Raw genomic sequence first — 26,748 nt, 5'->3', positions numbered from 1 at the left:
CACCCTCTCGTTTTGGCAAGGGATTAAAGTGCTCCCCCCTGTGGCAGCAGTGACCCAGAAATGAGTTTGATTCACACAGCCCTTCCTCCATAACAAGCCAAACGCCCGTCCGAGAGTGCCTGCCTGCGCGAGTGCCGAGTGTGTGCGCGCCGGCGAGAGCAGGGGCCCGCCCGGCTCCCCGCCCGCCAGCCAGCCAGCCGCGGCCCGAACTCATGCAGCGCGGAGCGAGCGGCGTGGAGCCCAGCGCCGCCGCCGAACCCTTCCGCAGCAGGTACGCGCGCGGGCCGCGGGGGGCGCGCGGGGTGGGCGCGCCGCGCGTGTGTCCGCGCGTGTCCGCGTGTGGGTCCGTGTGCGCGTCCCGGTATCGCGGCGGCGGCGGCGGCGGTAGCGGCGGCGGCGGCGGCGGCGGCGGCGGCTGCAGGACGAGCCGAGAGGCTCAGCCATATTTGATGGTTTTGTTGCTTTGCTCGGGAGTTCTCGGGAGTAATTTAATGCCGAAGGTCGCTGCCTAGTGGAAATAATATAGTACGTCATTAATATGGCGCCAAAAGATTGGGTTCTCGATATGTAGCGAGGAGGGAGGGCAGGCAGCTGCCGAGCGCAGCGTTACTATCCCACCAGTAACTTGGGCATTGCTGGGGCGGGGGCCAGAGGAGGAGGAGATGATTTTTGGATCCTGAGAATTGATCTGTGTTGGATCAGTAAGTTTTATTATGATTATTTCTCAATTTTGGGGGGCTGAAGACTTAAGACCTTTTTCTTCTTTCGGATTTGCGAAGAACATGCGGTTTTCAGGTGAATCATCATTTAAAAGCGTTTGGGAGCAGAAGCCCAGTGTAGTTGGCTTTAGTTTATACAAATTTTTGAAAAGCCAAAGCGCATTAGGCTGCATGAAAGTGGAAAGCATAGTAGCAACTTGGTAGACAGATGGCAATGGCAGAACGCAGGTCCGCGTACATATATGAATCCAGAGTGTGTGTGACCGTGGTGGCGGGGGGACGACTATATTTGTCCAAACATAGGTGTGTGTGTGTGCATAGGTACATCTGTTAGGGTGGCCGCAGCCCTGGCTCTTGTCACCGCGTCACCACATGTCCAAAATATTCTTTGCATCAATTCAAGGGCAGTGAGCAAGGGGTGTAGGGACAGCTTGGCAATTAGATTCTTCCAAATTGGGTTTCCAACAATCAGACCTTTTACTTCAAGCGAGACTGTAAAGTGTAAAACCCTTCATCGGTGAAATTAGGAAGGAGTTGCACTGGTAGAGCAAAGTACCGATTAACCATGAACTTAAAACGGGTTGCAAATTGCAACCTTTGGCACCATCTGCAAATTGTGGGGGTGGGGTCGCTCTGGCTTTGCTGCCTTAAATGAACGTGCAGTGTACCTCCGGACTGCAAGTTGCTAAGCCCTTCAGTGCACGTGTCTGGTGCCTGTGAGTGTGTGTGTGTGAGTTGGGGGCTGTTGTTTGGTAGCCAGCAGGCTTTCCGGGTTGTTGGCGCTGGCTTGCAAATGCGGGAGAGGGATGGAATGTGGAATGTTGACCAGGGAACCGAATCCTGTCGGAACGGTCCCATTTGCTGGAGAAATTCGATCCCTTCCACCTCCTTCCCGCTCCCCCGCCCGCCTGCGGGCAGGAGGCGGGGCCGAGGACGCGGCTGCTGCTCAAAGTGGCGGAGCGCGGCGGCGGGAGGCAGGTGCACTGCACCCGCCAGTGGGGGTGCCTCAACTTCCGCGGGCGTTTAAATAGCAGGCTCTCTCCCCTCCCACCGGTAATAGGTGACCTGGCGGCCTAGGGCGGCGGGGGGGAAGGGGATGGGGTAGACCCGGGAGGGAGCCTCCGCGGCACGTGGGCAGGTGCTGGGTGGCCCCGGGGCCAACTTTTGTAGCCCGCCTCTGGCGTTGGAGGAGAGGCGGCTCCATGTGGAAATGGGGGCGGGCAGCGGCCGCGGCGCTTGTTTCTCGGCCGCGGCCGGAGCGTCACCTAACGGTCCCAGAGGCGCTGCCGTGGGGCTTGGGGTGGGGGGGCTTCGGGGGCGGGGACGCCCGGCCCGCCGCGCCCGCGCCGCGGGAGCCCCGCACAAAGCCTGCGGCGCGGGGGCGTCCGCCGCGCCCCCGCCCAGGGAACGGCCCGAAGCCGTCGCCGTCCCCGCGCTGATTCCGGCGGGCGGCCGCAGGCGTTTGTTTGTTGGTTCCGCGCCGCCTTCCTCGCCGGATGGCTTCCTGTGACAGAGGTGATACACAGTTTCCAGAACTGTCTGGGGGCGGGAGCGGGAGCCGAGCCCGCTCGGGGCTGCTCGCGGTCGCCGCCGCCTCTCCGATCTCCCAGCCGTTTCTTGCCGGCGCGCCCTCCCCTGCTCAAAGGTGCCGCCCGGGAGGGACTCGGGGAGGGGGACGGCGCGGCCGTTTCCAGCGGCGCAAGTGGCTTCTGGACGCGAGGGAGCATTTGATTTGCAACTGGGGCCGAGCGGATTGGTGCAGCTGGCGGCGGCGGGGCGGGAGGAGCGGCGGCGGCGGCGGCGGCGGCGGGGGGTGGCCACTTTCAAATGGAGAGGGCGGCGGCGGGGACGCCGCTGCGGAGGGAGCGGGGCTTGGTTGCGCCACGAGAAGGTGTCATCACTGCACCGGGGCTAATTCCGGTGGAGGTGCCGGGAGTTACTTTCCCCTCCTTCCGCGCTGTTGTCTCTGTCGCCTCGGGAAGAGGAGGAGGAGAGGGAGGAGAGGCAGGCTGGCGGGGAGGGAGGGGGCGGCGCCGCGCGGAGCCGCGGCCCTGCGCACACCCTGGCGGGAGGCGGGAGCCTTGCGAAGCGTTCTCTGGTGCGGGGCGGCGGCCCAGCTACCCCCACCCCGGGATTTCCCCCCTCTCCTGCCTTCTACCCTTACCCCACCCCACGCTTCTCCTTCCCACACGAGCTCCTCGTCCCAGGGTCCTCCACCCCAGCTCTCCTTGCCCCGGGTTTCCCCCACTCCAGCCCCTCCCCCCAACTACCCGGCCCCGGGCTTCCAGACCCTGGGCTCCCCCTCCCGGGCGCGCGGGGGTGGCTGCAGCCCCGGCGCACGGTGAATGCAGCGAGCAAACAAAAAAGCGGGCGATTTAAACGTGCCTTCGAAACCCGTTAGGAATGCGCCGTCACCCGAAGACCGTTTAAAAGCTGCTTTGGCTGGCTTTCTAGTAACGAGGACAGGCGCCCCTCTTCGCCTCGCCGGGGGCGAGAGTCTGTAGCCCTCCGTCTACTCCGTCCTAGAGGGAATTTAAATTTTCTTTTTGTAAAATGATAGCTGCAATTGAATGACTTACTACAGCAACATCTTAAGGAAAGTGGGAGAGAATCTGAGGTTTCCATTAAAGGGAATGCTTAGGGGCTTCTTTCCCAAAGGTTTTTATTAGGTGAACTATTTTTTGCATTTCGGGAAACCCACTGTGAAAGCCTTGCTTTTTAGTTACTTGTAGCCCAAGGCTGTTATCTTTCAAAGCTGATGAGCTAGTTTTAAGGTACTGGGAAATCATTTCCTTGAAAGCTGGTTTAGTAGTGGTCCACCAAAGCTAATCAAGATTTAATCACTTCTGGGTATAGAAAGGAAGAGTACATTATAACCACGTTTACACTGATTTAACATTTTTGACACCATAATTGTAGAATGGGCAACACATGTTGGAGGGATACAGAGGATGTTTTGGGGGGACACTTTATGACAAATATCTGCAACCCAGAGTTTTCCTGCTCTTTTATTCCAAATATTTCGGTCTCATTTAATGTCATTTTAAAGTCAGATGACTTTCCTGATTGGTATTTTTCTTTTCTTCCTTAAGTTTGTATATTTTTATGTTTGTATAGGACTTGGAATTTTCAGGTCTACAACAGACACAATTTTACAGCTAAGTGTTTTTTTGTTTCCCGATATCTCTTTTTATTAAGTTTTAGTGTGTGAGTGTGCGCGTGCGTGCGCCCGAGGGAGGGGGCGGGAGAGAGAGAACGCCAAGCAACCTCCTTGCTGGCTTCTCGGAGACCGAGGTGGGGCTGGAACTCAAGAACCGCTAATGACCTGAGCAGAAACCAAGAGTCAGACTTTTAACTGGTCTGAGTCACCCAGGCGCCCCTCTCCCTTTATTTTAATACAGCGAGACATACAGGGAGTTTCCTGATATGCAGTAGAACTTGAACTTGATTCCGTCTTAGAATGGTAAGCTGCTTTGTAGTAAGAAAAATTGGATGGGTTGCCACAGAAGTTTTAACTATTATAAAGCTACATATATGTTCATTTAGAAGTAACGAAAAATCCGTGAGCATTTTAGTCTAATTAGTTACTAAAGTTGAAAGAAGAGCTGTAATGGGAGAACTGAAAAATGGTAAGTGTGCCTGAAAGTGAGAGGAGAGGAAAAAAACTCTTAGGAGTTTAAGAAAATGTTGTATTTTAAAATGAACTGTTGCTTAGCTCAGAAGCTTGGGGGGAAGGATTAGCTAAAAACTTGGAGGATTTGAAATAAAAGCTAATCTCCATGTGACTAGTCTATAGTAGGGACTTAATAAATACTGATTTTTGACTTTAAGGAGCCCTTAGTAGCTTAAAATATTATTAGAGAGGTGGTGTTCCATGTACATTGTTGGACATGAGAAAATACGGAGAGACAAATATAATAACACATTCCTACCACCCAGAGATCACTTATAGATAATTGCATATGTGTGTATATATATATATGTTTTAATGGAAATCCTACTGTTTTAAGGAGGTTCCCTCACCCGCCCCCCCTTGGCCAGCTTGGTAAATTTTCATCTCCTCAAATACTGAGATGTATTCAGGTTTCCACAGTTGGCCGTAAAATATAACAGAGCAGCTTTGTCTAAATTAATACTGTCCAGCTGAGGATCATTTATTACATCTGGTTATTATTTCCCGTAAGTAGATTTTAATCTGTACTTACTTTTTGACAGAACCTCTGACATTGAGGAGTCAAGCCTTTGGAATTAATCATGACTGGATTTTTAAAAAGTTGGAAATACAAGTAGCACTTTATTGTAATTTGGGTTTTAGATTGAGAAATTATCTTTTTGAAAAGTGCTTTAAGGAAATTTGCCTGATGTATTTGTCTGCAGGTTTGTTGGGAAAAGAATTATCAACTGCTTGTGTTTCAGTACTGTGGTAGTTGGAACAGCAAACATAAGATATCAAATGCTAATTATGTTCTATATCTAGGATTTGTCAGGAGTTAGGAAGAGGCATATGAATCTCAGTTTGCTTACTTCCTGTTGGTGGAGCTCTTCTTTAGTATTGTGGGACACTCATTATATTATTATAGTTAGCTGTCCGGATTTGCATTATAAACCCAGTTTTCCCACAAGGTTAATAAAATAGACATCTTGACCAATTCATTTTGCTTTTTATTTGGATTGGCATGAGAAGGTTTGGCTCAGTTCAAACAGTTTTGCCAGTGTTAAAACTTCTTTCATTCCCTCCCTGTAAGTTAAAATGTTGGCACCACATTAACAATACTTTTAATTTGTTAAATTAATTACAAAAATTTTCTTAATACTTATCTTGAGAATGTGTCTGTGCTCGAGATGTGGAGGGGCAGAGAGGTAGAGAATTCCAAGCAGGCTCCATGCTCAGTACGGAGCTGACTGGGGCTTAATTTCATGACTAGGAAAGGTCAGGACTTGAGCTGAAATCAGGAGTTGGGAGGTTAACTGACTGAGCCACCCAGGTGCCGCTTTTTATAATTTTTAAGTAAAGAGTGGCTTTGCTTGGAGTCAGTAGTTTTTTAGATAGTATCAGAAGCCTTGTAGGAACCTTAATTGGGGAAGTGTTTTAATTCTTGAGACATTAAGTTATTTCCTTGAAAGTTTTAGGTTTCAGTCTGTTTTCTCCATTTTCAAGATGTTTCAGCACATATATTTAAAATTTGGACAATTAATAAGTTTACTATTTGTAGTATGATATTTCAGAAAGTTGAGGCTTATTTGAGAGTTTATTGTCATTTATCTGGTGTACTTCTATAAATCTATTGGTTTATTATGATTGTGAGGGGTGTATGTTTTGATGTTTTTGCAGTTGGTGGACTCAGATGGAGTAAGTTACCCTGCATTCCTAAAAAAAGGGTCTTTTTACCTTTGAGTGGAAGTGGTATCTTGTCTGCAAGTTTAGCTTAGGGTCAAATGTTCAGAGTCCAGAGAAAATCTAGCCTGAGAGGATATTGCTCCTGACTCTGGCCATGTTATTTGTGGCCTTATCTGGCCTAAGCCTTGAATACTTATTAAGGATGTCTTTCTTCACCTGAAAGCAACAAAAATATTGCTAGACCTGGAATGGAAAGCTTAGTTGCTGGAAATTTCCATTCAGAATCCTTTACTAACTCTAGACCAATGGTATATTATGTGTACTTAACAGATGTTCAGGATCTAACTTTTTTTTCAAGATTCTTTTTTTTATTACTTTATTTTCAAGTTAGTTAACATACAGTGTAGTTAGGTTTTAACTTTTGATTACTCTAAAACCAGTCCAGTATTTATTTTTTGCTTTTGATTCTCCAGGTAGAGTTAAAACATAATTAATTGATGGAAGATCGTTGAAGTAAGTTCATTTTTAAAACCTTGGGTTTTGGAGGCTTGTTTGTTGAAAGAATTAAACCACAATTGTCTCTTGATTTAAAAGTGCTCACAATTGGCAGTAATTTGTTTGTGTATATAGTATTGATTATTTAAGGTCTGCACAGGAGATTTCTTTTTTTGAAACTTTTCTTTTTTAATGTTTTATTTATTTTTGAGAGAGAGAGAGACAGCGTGAGGAGGGGAGGGTCAGAGAGAGAGGGAGACACAGAATCCGAAAGAGGCTCCAGGCTCAGAGCTAGCTGTCCGCATAGAGCCCAGTGCGGCGCTTGAACCCACGAACTGTGAGATCATGACTTGAGCTGAAATTGGAGGCTTAACCGACTGAGCCACCCAGGCGCCCCTAGGAGATTTCATTAAATCTGTTAGCTTTTAAGTTTCTTAGTGTTTATTTTAAGTGAAGATTTCAGTGGTAAGAGTCCAAATGAAAAATAAAATGAGTAGTTTTTTTCTTTTCTTTACTCCTTACTCCAGAGTAAGGAGCAAGAATTAGTAAGGTTAACAAGTTGCTAGAATTGGAGCCAAGTTGCATGTTTGCTTTTGTTTAACACAAATATACTAACCATGATTTAGTATACTAAACAAGTATACTAAACATGGGATTTTTCTTGATTACTCATGGTCAGCTTTCTTTACAAGCATCACTTGTTCAGCCTTGAAATCTAATGATGCACTCAAGATGTGTAGGCTGAGTACTGTGGCTTGTAACTTTAAGTCAAGGATACTGAAGATCTAAGACCTGTGGAACTTCTCTCCCAGAAAAATCTAAACACACTGAAATTTGCATGCCATTTCAGGAATTTGGAGGATACCTTTAACCGTATCTTTGGATATCAGTGTAGTGTTTAGATTCCGGTGATGACTTTTTATGATTTTTCTGTGATCCTTTTATACCACTGTTAACTGTGTATGGCTAAATGCCTGTCAGGGCATATAAGTGGCTCAGTTGGTTACGTGTCTGATTTTGGCTCAGGTCATGATCTCATGGTTCATGGGTTTGAGCCCCACATTGGGCTCTGTGCTGACAGCTCAGAGCCTGGAACCTGTTTTGGATTCTGTCTCTGCTCCCCCTCTGCTCCTACTGTGTCTCTCTCAGTCTCTCAAAAATATATAAATGTTTAAAAAAAAAAAAAAAAAAGCCTGTCTAGAACAGTCATTTTTTTTTTTGCTTATTGGTTATTGGCTTGAAAGTCAGATAACAATCTTGTTAGAAATTTTTATAATTTAGTATACACTGGCTCCAAGTAAGTCTCAGGGGTTTGAGGAAAAATTCAGAGGTTTCTAGACATGACCTTTATTTAAGTGGCTTAGAGCATCCTGCTCCATTTCTCCTGTTTTGAGTCTTTTGTCTTTCGAGTCTTACCTGTTCGAGTTAAAAACTTCTTAAGGAACGAGTGTGTCTGATCCTTAACTTTGTAAGCTTTAAGGCACTTGTTTGCCCAGGACCTGGTCATTGATTTACATTTCACTGAACCTACATAATGCTGGTTTATAAACCTACTGCCAGTATGTTGATTTGTAGCAGAGATCAGTAAACTCTTTGGAAAGGGCCACCTAAGATAGTAAATATTTTAGGCTTTGTGGGTGTGAGGGTCTCTTGTTAAAACTGTTTAATTTTGCTTTTTGAAGTGTGAAAACAACAAAAGGTAAATGAATGAGCATGGCTGTGTTCCAATAAAACTTTATGGACACTGAAATTTTGAATTCTGTGTAATTTTTATGTGTCATGAGATGTTCTTTTGATCTCCCCCCATTTAAATATGTAAAAACCATTTTTAGTTCAGGGGCTGGATGAAAACAGGCTGTGAAACTTTGATTTTTTATAGTGAGACTCAGCATTACCTGGTCACCAGATTACTTCTGCTGGGGCTAAGTTACCTTTCTGGTAGGAACTTGAAAATAAGTTGAAATCAGAAGTTTGTTTGATAAATGTGGAGGGAGTTTGCTAGTCTGAGGACTGTGGTTCTTAACTCTTTGGTTCCTATATCCCCTTTGAGGATAGAATTTATAACCTGGGACTTTGTGTACCTGGGAAAGCACCCTTAGGGAGTCACGTTCTTCAAGGGGGGCCAGGCCAAGAAGTCCTTAGAAAAGGAACATGCATTATAAACTGGAGTTCCCTACAGAAGGAGGTAACTTCTCTCCAAGTAGGATGTGTGTGTCTGACCAATCAGAAGCCAATGTCTGCTGTTCTGGGGACCCACAACCCTGTGATTAGTGTTCAGAAAACTAGCATTCTCTTCCTCCAGCTCTACCTTTTGAATGCTATACCAGGCGGAATGGGATTTACAACCACCTTCCTATCAGCTTGCCAGGAAACCATGTTTCAGTTTCTAACTTAACAGACTTTTTCATGGATTATATTTTAGTTGTCTGCCCCCTGATAATATACAGTAAATGGCCTAAATCTTCTAGATAATGTCTTTAAAAGTCACAGTACTTCCCAGAGGCGGAAGCTTGTGGTCTGTTCACCTGGGAGGACTCACCTGGGAGGAAGTGGCTGACATTGGAATGCCCGCTCACCTTGGGAACTGGTCTTTTGTTTGGAGACCGGCTTTGCTCTAGACTTGTGTGTCTTTGCTCATGCTGGTTAACCTCTCCAGAATTCAGTGTACTTCTCTTTAAAATTAGGACAAGTGGGTTAAATGATCTCTGAAATGTTTTCTAGCACTGTGATTATTTGTGGGTTTCTTTTGGGAAGATTTCCTATAGATCCAATTCATGGGGTGACACTCCTTTAAGCCATGAACTCAGAATACTTTTCCAGACCTTGCTGCTAGGTTTTGAGACCATCTTTATGTCTCCATGACCATAATAACACGACTTGTGCAGTTATGATGAAATGTTTGTTTTCGTGTGTAACTCAGATGTATAAAGGCGTTGTGCTATCTAGGTCCTCTAATATACATTGGGAGTCATCTTTTTTTTAATTGTCTTTTTAACAGTACTTTAAAAATTTTTGGTGACTTAACACTGTTAGTGGTAACTGATAGTTTCTGACAACCGGCTATAATCAAGGAACAAAGTTCCTCAAAACAGCTGCATTTCAATCTGCACAGTGTAATTGTCATTAGCTGGTTGAGTCTGGTTTTTGCAGAAGCTGCTTTGTATATCCTGTATAGGAACATCTGGTTTGAACGCTTAAAAATCTTTTAAAATTACCCTGTAGACACTTCGCATTTATTGACTTTTCCAAGGGTTTGTAGACAGACTCCTTTCCATCCTTACTCTTTCTTACCTTGGTTCATGCAGAAACTATCCTCTGTAATGTTTGGTTTTTTAAGTGTTACTCATCAGAGGACTTTTAGACTTTGACCTGATTCGTGTGGAGATATATAATATATATCTAATATACATTAGAATTTGGTTCATAGATCCTAGGGCAGACTGAATCACAAAATACCTGATTTCAGTGAGTCCTTGAGGAAAAAAACCTTAGTTTTCCCTGGCAAATTGTCAAAAACAGTATGTAAGGAGGGGTAGGAATATGGGCAAATAGGGGCTTTATCTCATGAATTCTGAGTGGTAGCACTGTGTTAAGGAGGATTGTGAAGTCATGTCTGGGCTTGTGGAAAAGAATGACTCAATTTATTAACCATGCCTGCCATGATGGGTGGAGGAAATGGCCTATTTGGTAGCCATCTCTGGAATGTAACTTTTTTATTTTTATTTTTTTCCAAAATAGTACTACTCTTGAAATGGATAGGAAGTTGAATGTTTATTCTTTAAAGGTAGTTTAAACCCTAGTTTTCCTGTCTAGGTTAGTTTTTTCCTATTCTTATTTTTAGTGACCTTCTGCTGGTAATGGCTATTCTTACGTGTTTTGAAAACCTTTGCTTTTGAAGCAAATAGTGAGTGGGTGATAATAATATTTTATGGTATTACCTTTTACCTATTACCTTTTCTGCTTTTTTTCCTTCTGCTGTATTCCATGAAACATTCTTTAGAAGCCAGACACAAGCAGTTGGTACTCCATCTTAAGAAGGAGGTGGGGGATAAATAGTTTTTTGATGGCTGCTTATTTTAGGCTGGTGCTTTGCAAGGGACTCAGAAGTTGTGCTACCAGGGTCTTCCCAGGAAAGAAAGATTTTGACATTTAAATTTTTACTATTTTAAGGATAGCACAGGATCATGGCTAAGCAATTAGAAGTCATATAAAAGGTCATAAAGAGAAGTAAAAGTTCTTAAACCGTTCCATCTGGAACACTTTGGTCACATTTCTCAGAAATAAACACCATTATTAATATCCTTTATGTTCTTTCAGAAATGAATAAGCAAGCAGTTGGTGTGTATATATATTATCTTCTTTTGTCCCTTTTATATGTAAATGGGCCTATAATTCAGGTCCCGCCCCTTGCAGTTTGGTGTGTTACTTAATGTGTCTCTGGCATCTTTCCATATCTGAACGTGTAGATCTAACAAAAAAGAATTCTGAGTAGATGGAAATAGGGATAGAAGCTCAAGATTGGTCATGGTGACTGACTACCTTTATTAAGTTCTGGTGTGAATTCATTTATTCCACGTTAAGAGAAATTTTAAAAAAATTCTAAATACAAATAATTGCACTGTTTTGTCATAGCTGCTCTTCAGTTGCTGACTCCATTTGAGTCAGTGATGATTAGAGAGACCTGGGAGGGGTTTGATTGTTTTTAGGGCTCATAAGCAGAGATTAGATTATTTATAAATCGGCAAATGGGAGCAGCTTGTGATTCATTTAGAATCACTCAAATTTGTAAATTCTTTAAAATCTTAAAAAATGTTTCTACTGGCTTTAAAAGACCGAGTTTATATTTGAAGAATTTACAGTGAATTAATGTGGTATAGCATTTGGGCTTTATTAGTGATGTTTATAGGAGTAAATATTGTAGTCATGATTATCTGATAAGTTATGATCTTTTTTGGGAGAGGTTATTTATTGCTAATATAAATTTTCTGAATATTTTCAAGTGTGACGTCTTTGCAAAGGCTCTGTAGTAGCTTGGGCAGCATTTTTAAAATAGATTTTGATGTATGACATTATAAAAGACATTTTTAAAAGTTCCCATTTTGGGGAGTTTGAAATATTTAGACAAGGTTAAAACTTTAACACTTAAGATCTAAGCAGTTTGTCAGTTAAATCAAATATGTGACTTTTTTTTTTTTTGACCAGATATAACCCTTTGCTTAGAGTGAGAAAGCTGCGTTTGAGTAATAGTCACTATAGTATTTTTAGACTGTTAGCATATAAAGTTGATAGTGTTGCCAGTTTGGAAAACTTCTGAGCAATTAATGTCTTTAAAAACCGGTAAGAAACTAGCTGGATTTCTTTCATATTCTCTTGAGGAATAGAAAATTATTATATTTGAATACTTTGTTACATTGAGTACTGTGTACTCCATAGGTGACCTATTAAGAAAATACAAGTTTTTTTTTTTTATGGGAGGGTTATTCAAAGATCAATAACTTAAGAATTATACTATCAGTTACATAATATTTAAAAATAATTCAGATTGTATGAACTTAGCAAACAGAACAGAAAGGAACTAGCTCATTATAAAATACTTTTTATGTAAAGATGACTTGGTGTCTGAAAATATTCTCATTTATATACGTTTTTAATACACATTTCACTACACATTTTCTGAATACATTTTTAAATACAGTCCATTTAGGTATTAGATTAACTTTGGCAGAAAATGGAAAGACATCAGTAAATTTAAGAATAATGTGACAGAAGTAACTCCAGTTAAAGGTCGATTAGATATTAAAGTGAAAGCATCTCAAATTCTATAAAGCCCAGTGAGTGTTGGATTCTGTTAATGTATGAACTCAGTTATTCATCCAACAGGTTATTTTAATACATAGACATAGCATTGAATTAGATGGTTAATATAGAGAAGTAGTTAGAGGTATTGAGTACTTTCTAGAACTCCGTTAGAGTGAAATAAATGAGAGTAAAACATAATGGATAAAGTAGACACTTTGAGGAAGAAACCTGGCTTTCTACATATGAGCCATAAAATAAAGTCACTAGGGTGTAATCCTTATTGTAACTATAGTTATGGCCTGATAGAGTTTATGGCCTGATAAATGGCCTCTGTTCTGCTTGAGTGAGTAATTCAAGTAAGTAGACAGTTTGTTTTCCTCAAATCGGTCCCTCTTTCCCAGGAATAGCATTGAATAAACAATCCTCAAATTCTTAATCATATTCTTTTGTCAAACCCTTTCACTCCTTATCCCTGAAGTCATTTCCCATCCGTTCTTCCTTAGAATCACATACCACTCATGCCTCCCTGGGACCACACCCAGGTCACTGAACTTGTTAACTCTTTTTTCAAATTCCTGAGCCACCTTGGAGATGAGTTCCTTCAGCTGATGGCTGATGGTTTTTTTTCCCCCTAGTTTCAGCCTGAGGAAACTTAAATTTCAAGGTTTTGAGGTACCTTGTGATCTCATTCTGTACCCCATCTCCCACCATAGTCCTGTGAGTGGTAATCCTGTAACCTTTGTCTCTCTACCACACTTAAGCTGCTCGTCTAGTTATTTACTTACTGTGTCTTCCCATGGGCCATTCCATATCTTGTTCACCGTATCTTGGGTATCCAACTTAATACAAGTTTAATTAATAGATTAGTCTACTGGTTTTAACCTGTGTGTCAGAAGAGATGGAAGGAAAGTGATTTACTTGTAATGTCAATAGGGATTGTAGTATAAATAGTGCCCATGCTTCCTGGGGAGGTGGTGCCCCAAGCAGTGAACTTGTGCCTGGTTGTCTTGGCACGTCCCTCCCTGCAGTGGAGATGGAGGTGCCAAAGGATTGTCACTTGACTGATCCAGCCAGGGTCTTTGGCCAACAGCCTCCTCTAACTTGGCCTTTCTAGGCAATGTCCTTATTATAATCAGACTTCCTAGGTAGACTTCCTCTTTTTGGACAAAATCCCAAATGCCTAATAATTAGTATTTTTGTCTGCTTAGCTGTTAAGCTTCTCATGGCAAATGGACACTTTGAGTGTAAGTTGCATCACTTTGAGTCAGTTTTGATGAAACCCAGCCGACTGTCTGGGTGAGGACTGGACCCAGAGTTCCTGGTGCATTTTCTTGTAGTTGCCCTGTGCGGCTTGGGTTTGCTTGGAGCCCTCTCTGCGATGTCTTTATTTCATATTTAACTAAAGAAGATTTCCATTCTGATGAATTTATTGTAAATTTTTAGAGACACACATATATGAAACATTTAGGTGATGATGCAAAGCAGGAGTTGATAAAGAAAATAGCACATTAAAAAGTAGGTGAAAAAGTTCTAAAAAGAACTTTTAGAAAAGATGAAATGACTGGTAGAGAATGCAAGTACTTTTAATTGGAATGGTGGACCATGCTTGGTGGCTTAGCTAAGGCCCTGAGAAAGGTGGTATTGGGGTACGTAGGGAAGAAAACGCAAAGAGGCCAGCATCATCAGAGGCTGAGAATGGAAAGAGGCCTGGCCCAGCAGAGACAAGCCTCACCTTGGGGGAGATGTTAGGAGAGATGCTTAGAGTTTTGAGACACCAGATGAGTTTCTGGCTGGACCCAGTTGCAAACACAGGAAGAGATTTGCATAGGGAATGGCTTATGCTGGTCGCCTCACAGAGAGGATTAATCTGTTGTGATAATGGGAAGGGGTAGGAGATTGTGGGCATGGAGAATGGAAGGGAAGGTGATGAAAGGTATCCAGGTATAGGTGTTTGAAGACAAACCTGTGGGGCAAAGTTAGAGGAACTTAAAAGAGTCCTACATTATGAATTAGTAAGCCATGGCAATTGGATATAAGGTAAAAAAGGGATATATATTAGTAAAGAGCAAATAGTAAGATTCTGAATGGGAAGATGTTGTGCAGAGTAATATGGTAGGTTATATGTATACTGTCAGATACTTGAATGCTTAAAAAAATTTTTTTTAAATGTCTTATTTATTTCTGAGAAAGAGAGAGACAGCGTGAGCAGGGGAGGGTCAGAGAGGGAGATACAGAATTTGAAACAGGCTCCAGGCTCTGAGCTAGCTGTCAGCACAGAGTCCGATGTGGGGCTAGAACCCATGAACTGTGAGATCATGACTTGAGCCGAAATCGGATGCTTAACCAACTGAGCCACCCAGACGCCCCGATACTTGAATGCTTTTTGCCCAAAATCTTGTGCTTGCACTTTTGGATACCTCCCCTTTATTTGTTCTTCAGGACTCTGCTCAGAACTTTTCCCTGACTCCATCAGCCTCTGTTTCTTCAGGGCCTTGTGTTTACCACTGTCAGGTGCACTGTTACTGAATTTCTGCTGACTTGTCTAGCTCCTCAACTAGACCAGAAGTTCCGTGAGGTCAGAAACAGGTCATTTTCTGGGGCGCCTTCCACCATCTAGATAATAAACAGCCATGCTATAAAAGAGTCAGCGATGGTCATGATGTGGGGGCCCTCTACCGTTTGCACTGGCTTTTATTGGACAGGTATTTGAAGCATACAACTCCTGTATTGTATATCTTGAAGATAGTAGCATGTACTTTGATTTCTTGAAGTAGCAGGTAACCCCAGGTAAGATGAATTAGCCTGACATCAAGGTTTAAGTACATTAGAGCCACAGAGGAAGAAATTCTGCCATGCACCAGCCCTGTTTATTGTGCCAGGTTCCCTGGAGAAGTACAATGTAGCATTCTCAACCTTCATTTCTCAAGATCTTTCAGGTGGATGAAAATAGAATTCATTAGGAGGAAAAGACTATTTTTATTCTTTTACTTGTATAATTTTGCTTGAGAGTGTGTTTTATGTGTGTTTAGGAGCATCATTCTATTTTGGCCAGTGCTTGCTTTTTTTATTTAGTGACTGTTTTCTCCAGGAGTTGTGTTTGAAGGCTAGGAGGGGAATGCTTTCATTCAAAAATATTATGATTCTAAGTTCTTCAAGCTCTTCTTAGATAAATTTAAGTTGTCTGAGGGGCGCCTGGGTGGCTTAGTCGGTTAAGTGTCCGACTTTCGCTTGGGTCATGATCTTGCGGTTCGTGGGTTCGAGCCCCGCGTCGGGCTCTGTGCTGACTGCCAGCTCTGAGCCTGGAGCCTGTTTCAGTCTGTGACTCCCTCTCTCTCTGACCCTCCCCTGCTCACGCTGTCTCTCTCTCTCTCTCCTAGAAATAAATAAAACATTAAAAAAAAATTAAAAAAAATAAATTTAAGTTGTCTGAGTCAATGGAGATACTGTCAGCATTAGTTTCCTTGTTTCTGGCTGGGGAGTGTTTCTTGGGCTTTCTACACCTCTTCTCAGTTCTTACACACCTGCTCAGGAGGTGGGAGCTGCACCCTTCTTGTGCCACATCGCACTGTACTTTTAAGGAATTCCTTTTTAGGTAGCATTTTTTTCTTAATTTCCTGTTTTTTTTTTTTTTTTTTTTTTTTTATTTTTTTTTTTTTTTTTTTTTTTTTTTTTTTTTTTTTTTTAAAGGTCTTTGGTAACCTAGGCCTTGAGAAGCTGAGGCTAGTTGTTAGGAATGTGTGGTCCTTTGCTTTTCCCTTTTCTCTTTGTGCCTCCTGTTGGGAGGTAAGGAGGACTGTCTTCTGAAAGGTTGGAGGTGAGTTTAGCTGTCAGTTTTTGGCACATGGTGACAGGGCAAGGAAGATAGTCATTCCAAGTGGGGGCTGGGCTACAGGTGTTTAGCTGTGGAAGGTTCTGACTGGAATGGGCCTACTCCAGGCCAACTTCTAGATTGCTGGGTGTTTAGTTATGAGTGAAGGGGACTCTGCAGAAAAAGGGTGGGTGGATTTTAGGACTGTGACCCTGCCCCGCAGTATGAAACTCTAGCCCATAAGATAGCCCATGACCCAGATCACAACTCCTGTCTTTTATTGAAGAATTGTTCAGTTGGTGAACAAAAAGCCACAAACCTTAACCGGTAAGTGTGTCAGAAAGAAAATATAAAGTGTTAGAATTCTGGAGTAGGGCCTGAATATTTGAGTGAATCATACAGGTCTGTTTGTTGGTAGGTGGGAACAGTATGATGTGTCTTCTGCTTTTTTTTGGTCTGTTCTTTTATAGGTCCATTTAGGGTAGAGCTTTGGGTTTCTAATTTCTGTCTTGTTCTAACACAGTGGTTCTCCACATTTTGCTCCATACCATGCCTGTGTACCACACTCTTGGAAACAAACATACCACATTCTAATGCAATGATTCCCAGTGAAGGGGACCTTGGGATGTTCTTTTCTCAGGGACTGGGTGGGTACCTCTCACTTGAAAAGCCCTCTTCCTCCATTGGGAATCATTGCTATGCAGTAAGATCAGGGTCCTAACAATGTCAAAGGGGTTAGTAATTTCAGTTTGGAAAAAAGCTTTTTGGATTTCTTTAGAGAGGTGCCTGTGTAATTATGACCATATGACTTAAAAAGTTCATTGACTGGCTCTTAATCTCAGTCCACTGCACTCTCAACTGAGTGCAGTCATTCTCTTACCTGGTGGTGCTGGGGGCCTTTTATCATTTGGAAGGAGTCAGCAAGGCAGGCCAGGTGTCTGTCTGACTGGGTTAGGTTGGTTGGATCAGGATATAAGGAGGCGGGTCAAGTGCAGTGAAATTGGTTTTGGAATTCAAAGCTCCTGGTTACAGTATGACCTTGGGCAAGTTGCTGCTGAAACATTTTGGCTTCAGTTTTCTCATGAATAAAGGGGAGGGAGATGGATCAGAAATTGTATGTCTGCTCCTTTCCTGTTCCAGCTGTGAGTGCTGAGGGGCTGGAGATGGCTGGAGGAGGTATTTGCTTTCCCAATCCCCCGTTTATTTTGTTCCTAGAACTCCAGGTTATTTGGCTTTTAGGATTATTTTAGCAAAATTTGCCTGAGAAGCATAATCATGCCCAGTGCAGTGTAAATATTCACATATTCAGACACAGCCTCATCCCCATCCCCCATATACACACGTAAAATATGAATCTGTCTGTAGTGAGGAAGCACTGTGCTCATTGCCGCTGGTTTTTTTCCTGCAGTGCTTGCTGCCAGTCAGCTAAAAAGACTCCTGGAGTAGTTGGTAGTGATAATGTCAACTGGAACTAGAGACAAGCCTGGCACCTTTGGGAGATCTACTGATACGTGACTTCTCCACCCCTCCCCCCTCCTTTTTGAACCTGTTCTGTTAATGATTGCACCTAATTATGTATCCTTGGTCTTTTTACTGTTTACAATTCAAATGCTCCTTAAAGCCGATTGTTTGCTTTTGTATGCTGTAAATCCTGGGCTGCCATCTGAAGCACAACTTGATGATTGTGTATTATCATCTTGGGTTAAGTGCTGTCTCATTGCTTTGCAGGCTGCCTGCTGTTTCCCGGGGAGATCATGAAACGAGGTCGCCTTCCCAGCAGCAGTGAGGATTCTGACGACAATGGCAGTAAGTCCTGCTTTGTTGTTCTTGGAGCCTACAAGCGTTTGGGTCACTGTAAAAACATGATTTTTTAATGTAATGCTTTAAATAGCTGAGGCCCTTCGCTTATCAGGCAGGTCAGAGAAAGCCAAGGCCTGGAGAATCACATCTGAGTGTGATACTGCAGGTCTGTAACCAAATCTTTCTGGTGAGGTTGACTGCAGGTGGGCATTCTTCAGCCTTCCTGTTTGTTATCAAAGGGTGAATAATCCAGTTCCAAGAGGCACTGGTGTGTCTGTTTTTCCTAAACATCATTTATGACACTTAGTTGCTGTTTAGGAAGAGGGACCTTAAAGCCAGGTAATTATCAACTAGTCCAATTCCAACAGGAGATTGAAGACTGGAGATTGAAGTGTGTTTTGTAAAAATATTAAGTAAGGGTTTTTAGTAAGTCAGGAGTCCATGCTCTTCCCTTGAAGTTTCAGTGTGACCATATTTAATACTACTACTGCCTGACATCCCTATATTGTCACAGTGCAACTGAGAACCAGAAGTTAGTTGGCTTCCAGGCAGTCAAAATAAATGTCACACAGCTTCTGTGTATTGAGAAGCTAACAGACTACTCGAAGAGCTTCCCTCAGATAACAAGGAAATTTTGTACTTAGCACAGTGCCTGAGCTGTAGCCCATCAGCTTATGTTTTACACTGTAGATTAAACCAGAGAAATGTGCTTGCCCTGCTGCATAATGGGAAAGGTATTGGGCCTGCTTTCAGGGAATTTTGTCATAGATATATATAGATATATATATATCTATCTATATATATCTATAATCCAATTCTGACAGTCATTAGGGAAGTGATAGAGATGTCTTTTTGATGCTGAGTAGAATTGTATATATGTCTGCATGAATTCAGAGGATGGGAGGGCCAGGGAAACACAGGAGTTGAAAGTTGTGCAGGTCCCAAAGGATGAAATAGTTTTTAGGCAAATAGGATTAGTTTTAATTTTCTGGTCTTCCAAGTTTGCAGGAGTAAAAGCTGCAAATTAGAAAGTGGCCCTTGGCTGCTAAGCCATGAGAAGCATGGGGGCGGGACCAGAAGCATGAAAAACAGAAGAACTCAAACACAGCATTCTGGTTGGGAGTTTTGGGTACAGACATGGGATGGTGGGAAGTAGATTTGGTGCCTGTAGGAGGGGTGTCAGGTGTTTGGGGTACTTTTGATGGTAGAAACTGACTACATCATGAAGGGCTGGGCTTGAGGAGCTAAGGGATTAGGAATTTGGGGGGCAGACAGTAGGAGCTGCTGAGTTTGGCACAGGGAAGAGTTAACTTGGTGAGGGAAGGAGAGACACAGAGGATTGGGGGCTCCAGAGAGAAGGGCTTTTTCTTTAATTTCAGGAAAGGTGTTGAGGGTCTGTGCCCAGGCACCTGCAGTTAAAACCACTTGGCAGAGCCCTTGGGAGTGCCTTTTGAACTTCTTGGCACTTGTCGTTGCACAGCCCTTACTCCCTGCTTTCTCTGATATTTACTTAGGCATTTTACTCCTTGAGGTAAAACCATGCAGAGAGATTTCTTTTCTGCCCCCTGTGGTGCCTATCAGAATGTTCTCTGGAGTACTCAGTAAATGTTTGCTTGAATACAGTTTTGTCCTACAGCAATTTAAAAAAAGAAGTCTTTTAGGTTCAGAAGAAGGTTTCATGAGTTACTTTCACATACTAATAATGCCCAATATGAGGCTTAGAGTCCTATTTTAATATTTTTTTGGCATTAAGCAACAGATATGTGCTCACACTGTTTGCTTTTGTTGCTGCTTCATTTCCTCCCCCAAGGAAATTCTAACTGGGTTAGAAAAGGTTCTTCTGGAGGCACCTGGCTGGCTTAGTCAGAAGACTGTGCAACTCTTGATCTCAGGGTTATGAGTTGGAGCCCCACATTGAGTATAGAAATTATTAAAAATAAAACCTTAAAAAAAAGGTTCTCCTGAAATGTTCTCTCAGACTTAGAGCTTTCCTCTTTCTGGTCTAGAGCTGCCCAAGAGGATATAAATGTTCTTGTCTAAGGTAATTGAGGAACTAGGCTTTAAGATTTTGTTTAATTTTAATTAATTAAAATGTAAATTAAAAGAAGTCACGTGGCTAGTGACTACCATATTGGACAGTGTAGTTCTGGACCATGGCCCATTCTAGTCCACTTCAGAGTGGAGACCCTTGTATTAGTCCTTTTGGGCTGCTATAACCAATACCACAGACTGGGTGACTTAAGCAACAGATACTTATTTTCTCACAGTTCTGGAAGTCTAAGATCAAGATGTCAGCAGGTTTGCCGTCTTCTGAGGCCTCTCTCCTTGGCTTGCCTTCTTACTGTGTCCTCCCACGGTCTTTCTTCTAAGCATATGTATCTCCCTGGTGTCCTTGTGTGTCTAAGTGTCCTCTTAAGGACATCAGTGAGATAGGATTAGGGTCAACCCTAATGACTTTATTTTAACTTAATCTCCCATTTAAAGGCTTTTATCCATATGTAGTTACATTCTGAGGTACTAGGAATTAGGCTCCAAAGAATAATTTTGGGGGACATAGTTAAGCCTGAAACAGCCCTAGAAGACCAAATATTTCATCTAAATAGGAATTTCTACCCAGAACTCTTGTTAAAATGGAAGAAGAGAGTGCCCAAAGTTCACCAGAACATGTCCGTCAAAAGTCACCTTAATGGCATGACAGCCAGTTTCTTCTTAATACACTCCTTCCTGTCTGTGCTAGTCTCCCTAAAGAAGGTGGAGGCAGAGCATTAAGGAGCATTTATATTGATAGGTACTGGAAGGTTACCCTTGATAGCCATGAAGCTGGGTTCTATCCTAGTGTAGGCTAGACATGGAAATCCAGTGGTCGTGGTGGAGGACGGGAATGATCCTCTTAGTTAGGGGCATCCTTTTGTCACAGGTAGTTCAGTATAAAGTATATGTTGATGTTTTATGGCCGTGCTGTCTGTCTAGGCTTAATGACTTGGTAATTATGGTGGGCAATGATAAGAGTAAAAAATAATCCCAATAAGAACCCTTGCAATGCTAAAGCTTATAAAAATATGTACATGTCCACTCTGTGGAATGCACTTTCCAACCCTCTTTTAGGGCAGCTGCCTTGCAGCATTGGTTTCTGGCACCAGCCTGCCTATTTGTGCTAGAGCCCATCCTTTGGTGTAAGCCCATAGTTGTCTGAATGGGGTGCTTTCTGCCCATGCAGTTGGGTCCACAGAACTGAGACCGTCCTCAGCTGGGTCTGGGCACTTGGAAAGCTCTGATTGCAAGAAGGGCTGGGTCTGTGCAGTGGCCACTCCCCAGCCTTTCCAGCCTGTAGCCCTGACAGAATTTTGGCAGCACTTCCCAGGCCAATGCAAAACATGTCCAAGTGGAGGAGAGGCAGCTGCAGACGTCACCATGGGGCCACAACACCAACTGTAGCCATGGCTGGGCCCTGCTGGCCTCTGGGGCTGGAGTCCTTTGCTTTGTTTTCTGGCCTGATCCAGGGGAATACCAGTGTGGTATTTACAGTTGGGGATGGATCGACATTTTCTGTGCCAGTGCAAGCACTCATCCAGCTGCAGTTGGAGTTCTTGAAGCCTTTGTCCAGGTGCCCTGTGGAGGACTGGCCATACTGTTGGATGAAATAATGTTGGGGTATTTGTAGGCTGTGTCTGTAATTGCTGGGCTCTTGGGACTGGGTGGCCCTAGCCAGTCTCTGAAGTTACATATCGTGCCAGGGTGTGGCCCAGGGAAACAAGCCCTTCATTTCCTGCTTCCCACTCCAGGATCCTCTGTCCTTAGGGATTTTGGCAGATGTGGGAATGGGATTCACCAGCTATTGTTCAGTATTTCCAAAACCTAAAGAAGATTGCATTTTTGTCTTCAATAAAGCTGCAGAGGCTAATTAAAACATCAAATATCAAGTGTCCTTTCTTTTGGCAGGAATTGTGGATTGTTATCTCAGGCCAATTAACAGCTCTGATCAGCATCCTTACTTTTTTTTTCCCTGTACAAGTAAGACAAGAATTACATATTACTTAATGAATACTGTCCATTTGGCACATTTTTTCCCCCCAAAATATGGGATCTTTGGCTAGGATAAGGGAGCCAAATGAAAATGATGTTTTTTGGGGTTTTTTTTGGTTGTTTTTAAATGTGCCTGTCAAAGGCCCAGAGGGAAATTAAAAAAAAGTTTTTTAGGAATAATGAGAAAAATGTACTTTAAAATTTTTCCTGAAGTGAAGCAGGGCTTCCTTTTCTGGTTGAATTTCTTAATCTCAGGGCTGTATTGACTTCCCTGTGGGAATGCCTGGTATGTTATTGGGGGTCTCGAACCAGGTACCTTTGGGGACCCTCCTGGGTCACCCATTTGCCACACCTGTATTGGCCCTAAAACATGTCTGTCTCCTCCATTTATCCAGTTGAGCTCTGCTCCATTACTTGTGTTGATGAATGGGCAGAAAAGAGAGCAATTCAAACCTGCTAATTTTGCACGTGGTAATTAATGCAGGTTGATGAGTGGTAAACATAAAGTTATGGGAGGACCTCAGTTTTTCTGGGTATTCTCCAGCTTACAGGTAAACGGTGAAGAGAGACCACAGTTTATAGTGGGTTAAATGTACTTTCTGCTTTGTACCTCTTTATGTCTCACTGCATCTAATGAGTTCCCTTATATTTTGTGATAACTTGCCTTCATTTTCTTAATTCAATTGGCTGTGCTTGGTTACCTTCATGCAGGTCTTTGGTGGTTTCTCTTTTGCATAAAAGTTAACTCTGCTTCTACTTACATTTCTTAGAATGTAAAGCGAGTTGGACCATGGAGCTAAGCTATGCTGTGATGGAAGAGGTGTAGGGTCAGCCCGTGATAGAAACAGCAATTGTTTTAGAGGCTTGTCTTCTATCATACATTTAAAGCAAAACAGCTAATAAACTACATTAAACTTGCTTACTTTATGGTGGGAATTTCCACAGCACTGCTTTACTTGCACGGGGCTGTCCCTAGCCTTGAAATCATCCATAGGTGTGTGTTTTGGGTCTGCGCAGTTTTGTGACACCAGCTGGCCTGCTAGATTTGATGCTTGCTGGTTCTAAGTGCCTTAGTTTGTTAGGCTAGTTTAACATCCTGAAAACACCAGTGTGGTATTTGGTGTCTAGAAGTAATGTTTGAGACGCAGGAGATTTGTCATTTAATAGTGGTGAGGTTCCTTCATAGTTTGCATTTTGTGGTGGTATGAACCCAGACAACCATTCATTGTAATTTCTGAACCTTTCATGCACTACGCACCTGGCTTATCACACGTGAGTTACCAAGGTGGGCAGTGTGCGCAGTGTGAGTTAGATTTACTCTTGAGGTTTTTCCTTATTTTAGATCTAGGGCAAGAAGCTTGGCTATTTTTAATTTCAAAGGAGTGTTCTAGGTACCTACCTAGTCAGACCAGAAAGCAGGATTCAGAATGCTCTGTGCATGTACAAGATCCATGCCCATGATGCTGTGATCTGTGAACCTTTTATAACTTGTATTGTTAACCCCACAAAGTGCTGTTTCAGTGGGATTTTGGGAATATGAAAACAAGATATTTTCTCTATTCATTCTTTTCAGTATTTATTAAGAATGCTTTTGCTTTTTTTAAATAGAGAATTGTTCTTAAACTGTGTACCTGTCCAGAATTTTTAAATTTACCTAAAGTTGTCATTAGAGTGGACTTAACTTTAGGTAATCCTATCTTATGTGTGAACAGTAAAGTAAGTTTTAGATATCATTGCCCAATCTTTAGAGTTCCCAGCGCATGTCCTGAAAGTAACAAAATAAAAAAGAATTTTACTTAGTATAGTCTTAGCTTTAGTTTGCCATTAAATGTTAACATTACAAAAACAAAAACAAAATGCAGCACCAACAAGGTGTAATCTTAGTGCATGGTTTTAAGAACTTAAAGTGGCTAGAGTTTTGTTGTAGGGTATGTCACTATCTCCCGTTCCTTGTGGTATTTGAAATACTCTCAATTCTGGTTTAATTTGTTTTGTCTGTTTGTTTTCATCCAACATACTTTCAAAAAAAAGTTTTATAACAAAACTTTTTTTTAACATTAAAAAATTGCTTATTTATGTATTTTGAGAGAGAATGCATGTGAGCAGGAGAGTGACAGAGAGAGAGGGAGACAGAATCCCAAGCAGGCTCTACGCTGACAGTGCAGAGCCTGACTTGGGGTTGATATCATAAATAAATGTGAGATTGTGAGCTAAAATCAAGAGTCAAATTAACTGACTGAGCCACTCAGGCTCCCCACCGACATAACTTTTTTTTTTTTTTTTTAATTAAATGGGGATGCAAAAATTATTTTGTTTGGATAATGTTCTAGGAGCTTCTTGACCATTTGGGAGATGCCTGGAAAGAACATGGCTATAGGGAAGAGTGGTGTGATATTATCAAGACTTTAGTCTATTGCCTGTAGACTTTCTGAATGTTTCGTAGATATCAGTGCATTCCCGACAGGAAGCAGTGGCCCCACCAAGCTGTCTTTAAATGCATTATTTTCCATGACCTCACTTTCCTAGAGCACAAAAGCGTATCTTCTTTTTTTCCTTTCTTAAAGCCTAACTTCTAATAGGTAAAATGGTTATATTCTTGGTGCATGCCACCTTCAGTTCTTGAGTTACAGTGGTGGTGATTCTCAGTGAGCATGACTGTTTGTCCTCAGCAACACTATAGTTTTTTCCACTTAAAATTTTTTTGAGAATCTGCTGTGTGCACAACATCAACTTAGGTGCCCTATATGTTGTAAATAGCCATATGTGTCTTGTGCCTGATGTCTCTTAACATAGTGCTTGAACACCAGTAAACCAGAAAGAGATCACCAGGAACAGATACCCACTGCTGGACATGGAAGAGCCATCTAGTTCCCTAGTCAGATTCTCACCTGGTTCAGCAGGGAAATCTAGGTTTTATATACACCACCTGTGTAAAGTAAAATGGAGCATTATCTTTTTCTTAATTGTTACTGGATGGTAGAAAATCATCCCTTATTTTTTTGCATACATTTAAAGTATACACTTTGAGGGGTGCCTGGGTGGCTCAGTCGGTTATGTGTCTGACCTTGGCTCAGGCCATGATCTCACAGTTCGTTCGTTCGAGCCCTGCTTCGGCTCAGAGCTCAGAGCCTGTTCTGTGTCTCCCCCTCTCTCTTCCCCACCCCTGCTCATGCTCTCTCTCTCTTTCTGTCTCAAAAATAAATAAACTTTAAAAAAAAAACAAAGTATACACTTTGATACATTTTGAAATGTTTATACCCATGAAATCATAACACTCAAGATCCTCCTTCCCTCTCTTTTTTCCCTAGTCAACCTCTGATCTACTTTCTGTCACTACAGATTAGTTTAGGTCTTGCAGAGTTTTATGTAAGTGGAATAATTATGTAAATATAATAATATGTACTCTTTTTGCCTGGCTTCTTTCATTCTACAGTTATTCCAAAATTAATTCATGTTACATGTATCAACATCTCTCTCTTTTTTCTTTTTTTATTGCTGGGTAGTACTCCCATTGTATGGATATACCGTAATTTGGCTAATAAATTATATAGATACCATTGTTCACTTATTCAGTTTGTTGGTAGATATTTGGGTGATTACTGGCTTTTGTCTTTTATACACATTCATTTTTTTCAGTTATAATTGAAATTTTGCCTTTTTCTCAATCTTTCCCTTTCTACAAAGTGAGTTTAATAGATTACATTTTCTCTTCTTTTTGCATTAGGTAAATTAAAAGGAAGAGAAACAGACTTTCTGGATAGACTGGAGTTTCTCTTGGATAATACTATCAGATACTCAATTTTGTAGCATCTTTGGAGATCTGATTTTAAAAGCAAATGTGGCAAGACTATTTTTAAAGAATATAAAAGCAGCCCTAGAAAAAGTTTCTAAGTGACTGCCATTACTTGGATTGTGTTCTTGTTCAGCAAAGCTGTGCCCTTCCTGGGAATCTTGGAAACTACCTGGGAAGGACTCTGACAGATCGCCAAGAAGAGGCAAAAGTGTCACAAAAACCAAGAATGAGCAAGTTTGCTGTTTCTGCTTTGCCTCTGAAAGTATTTGACTATAAAGACTCACTTCCCCTTGCTTCATGTTCATTTTTAAAGTATAGCAGTCGAGTGATTCTTTAGAAATTTCTTATCATTTCTAACCCTTCTCATAGTAACTTAAAGGAAAGGGGCCATGCCTTTTCTGCTCTGCATCTTTCTCCTCCTTGAACCCCTGGGCATCCTTCTAGAGTTGCTATCACTCTTCCCTGTCTCTTTTTCCTTCCTGTGGGCTGGCTGGAGGATGGCCTGCAAGACCAGACAGTGAAAAGGGGCCTGTCTAAAAATGTGAGCCACCTGCCTCTCTCTCCAGGTCCTCACTTGGCTTCTGTCTTTTCCTTTTTCCACTGATGACCAGACTTAGAACCTCTGTGACTGCGAGTTGGGTTCACACCCCTGTTTGTGCTCAGAATATTTCTTTCAATGTGGGAGTGAAACATTCTTCCTCATTGGAGTGTAAAGAGGTATACTTTTTATTTTTCAAAGAAGAATTTTCTAAAATATTACTGAACAGTATGGTAGGGTTACCTGTAGGAAATCTAAATCTGCTAACCTAACAGCAGTCAGGTGACCCACTAACAGCCTTCAGAACTGGTGATCAGGGGTAGCGCCCACATCTGCCCTGTCAGAGAGGAGTTTGGAAATCTCCTTAAGTCTCGGTCAGTGCAAATCTGATGATAGGCTTATGTACAAAATCTATCTCTTCATGTCTCCAAGGTC

The 26,748-nt window shown here is 42.4% G+C and overlaps 1 protein-coding gene across 9 annotated transcripts in view; it reads left to right on the top strand.

Annotated features, from left to right (window-relative positions):
- The first annotated feature begins 116 nt into the window (after positions 1 to 116).
- Positions 117 to 26,748, top strand: part of JADE1 (jade family PHD finger 1) — a 58,721-nt gene continuing 32,089 nt past the window's right edge. Inside the window, exons 1-3 of one of the 9 annotated variants that reach the window (XM_039256235.1) lie at positions 4,157 to 4,182; positions 4,266 to 4,348; positions 17,888 to 17,965. In XM_039256235.1, the coding sequence (XP_039112166.1) occupies positions 4,330 to 4,348; positions 17,888 to 17,965 (97 nt within the window). In that variant the 5' untranslated portion in view covers positions 4,157 to 4,182; positions 4,266 to 4,329. The other 8 variants (XM_039256243.1, XM_039256238.1, XM_039256237.1 and 5 more) reach the window with 8 other exon arrangements.

Source organism: Hyaena hyaena, unplaced genomic scaffold, assembly GCF_003009895.1.
Source record: "Hyaena hyaena isolate Hyena2069 unplaced genomic scaffold, ASM300989v1 scaffold_563, whole genome shotgun sequence".
Taxonomy (NCBI): domain Eukaryota; kingdom Metazoa; phylum Chordata; class Mammalia; order Carnivora; family Hyaenidae; genus Hyaena; species Hyaena hyaena.
This window is presented reverse-complemented; position numbering and strand designations above follow the sequence as displayed.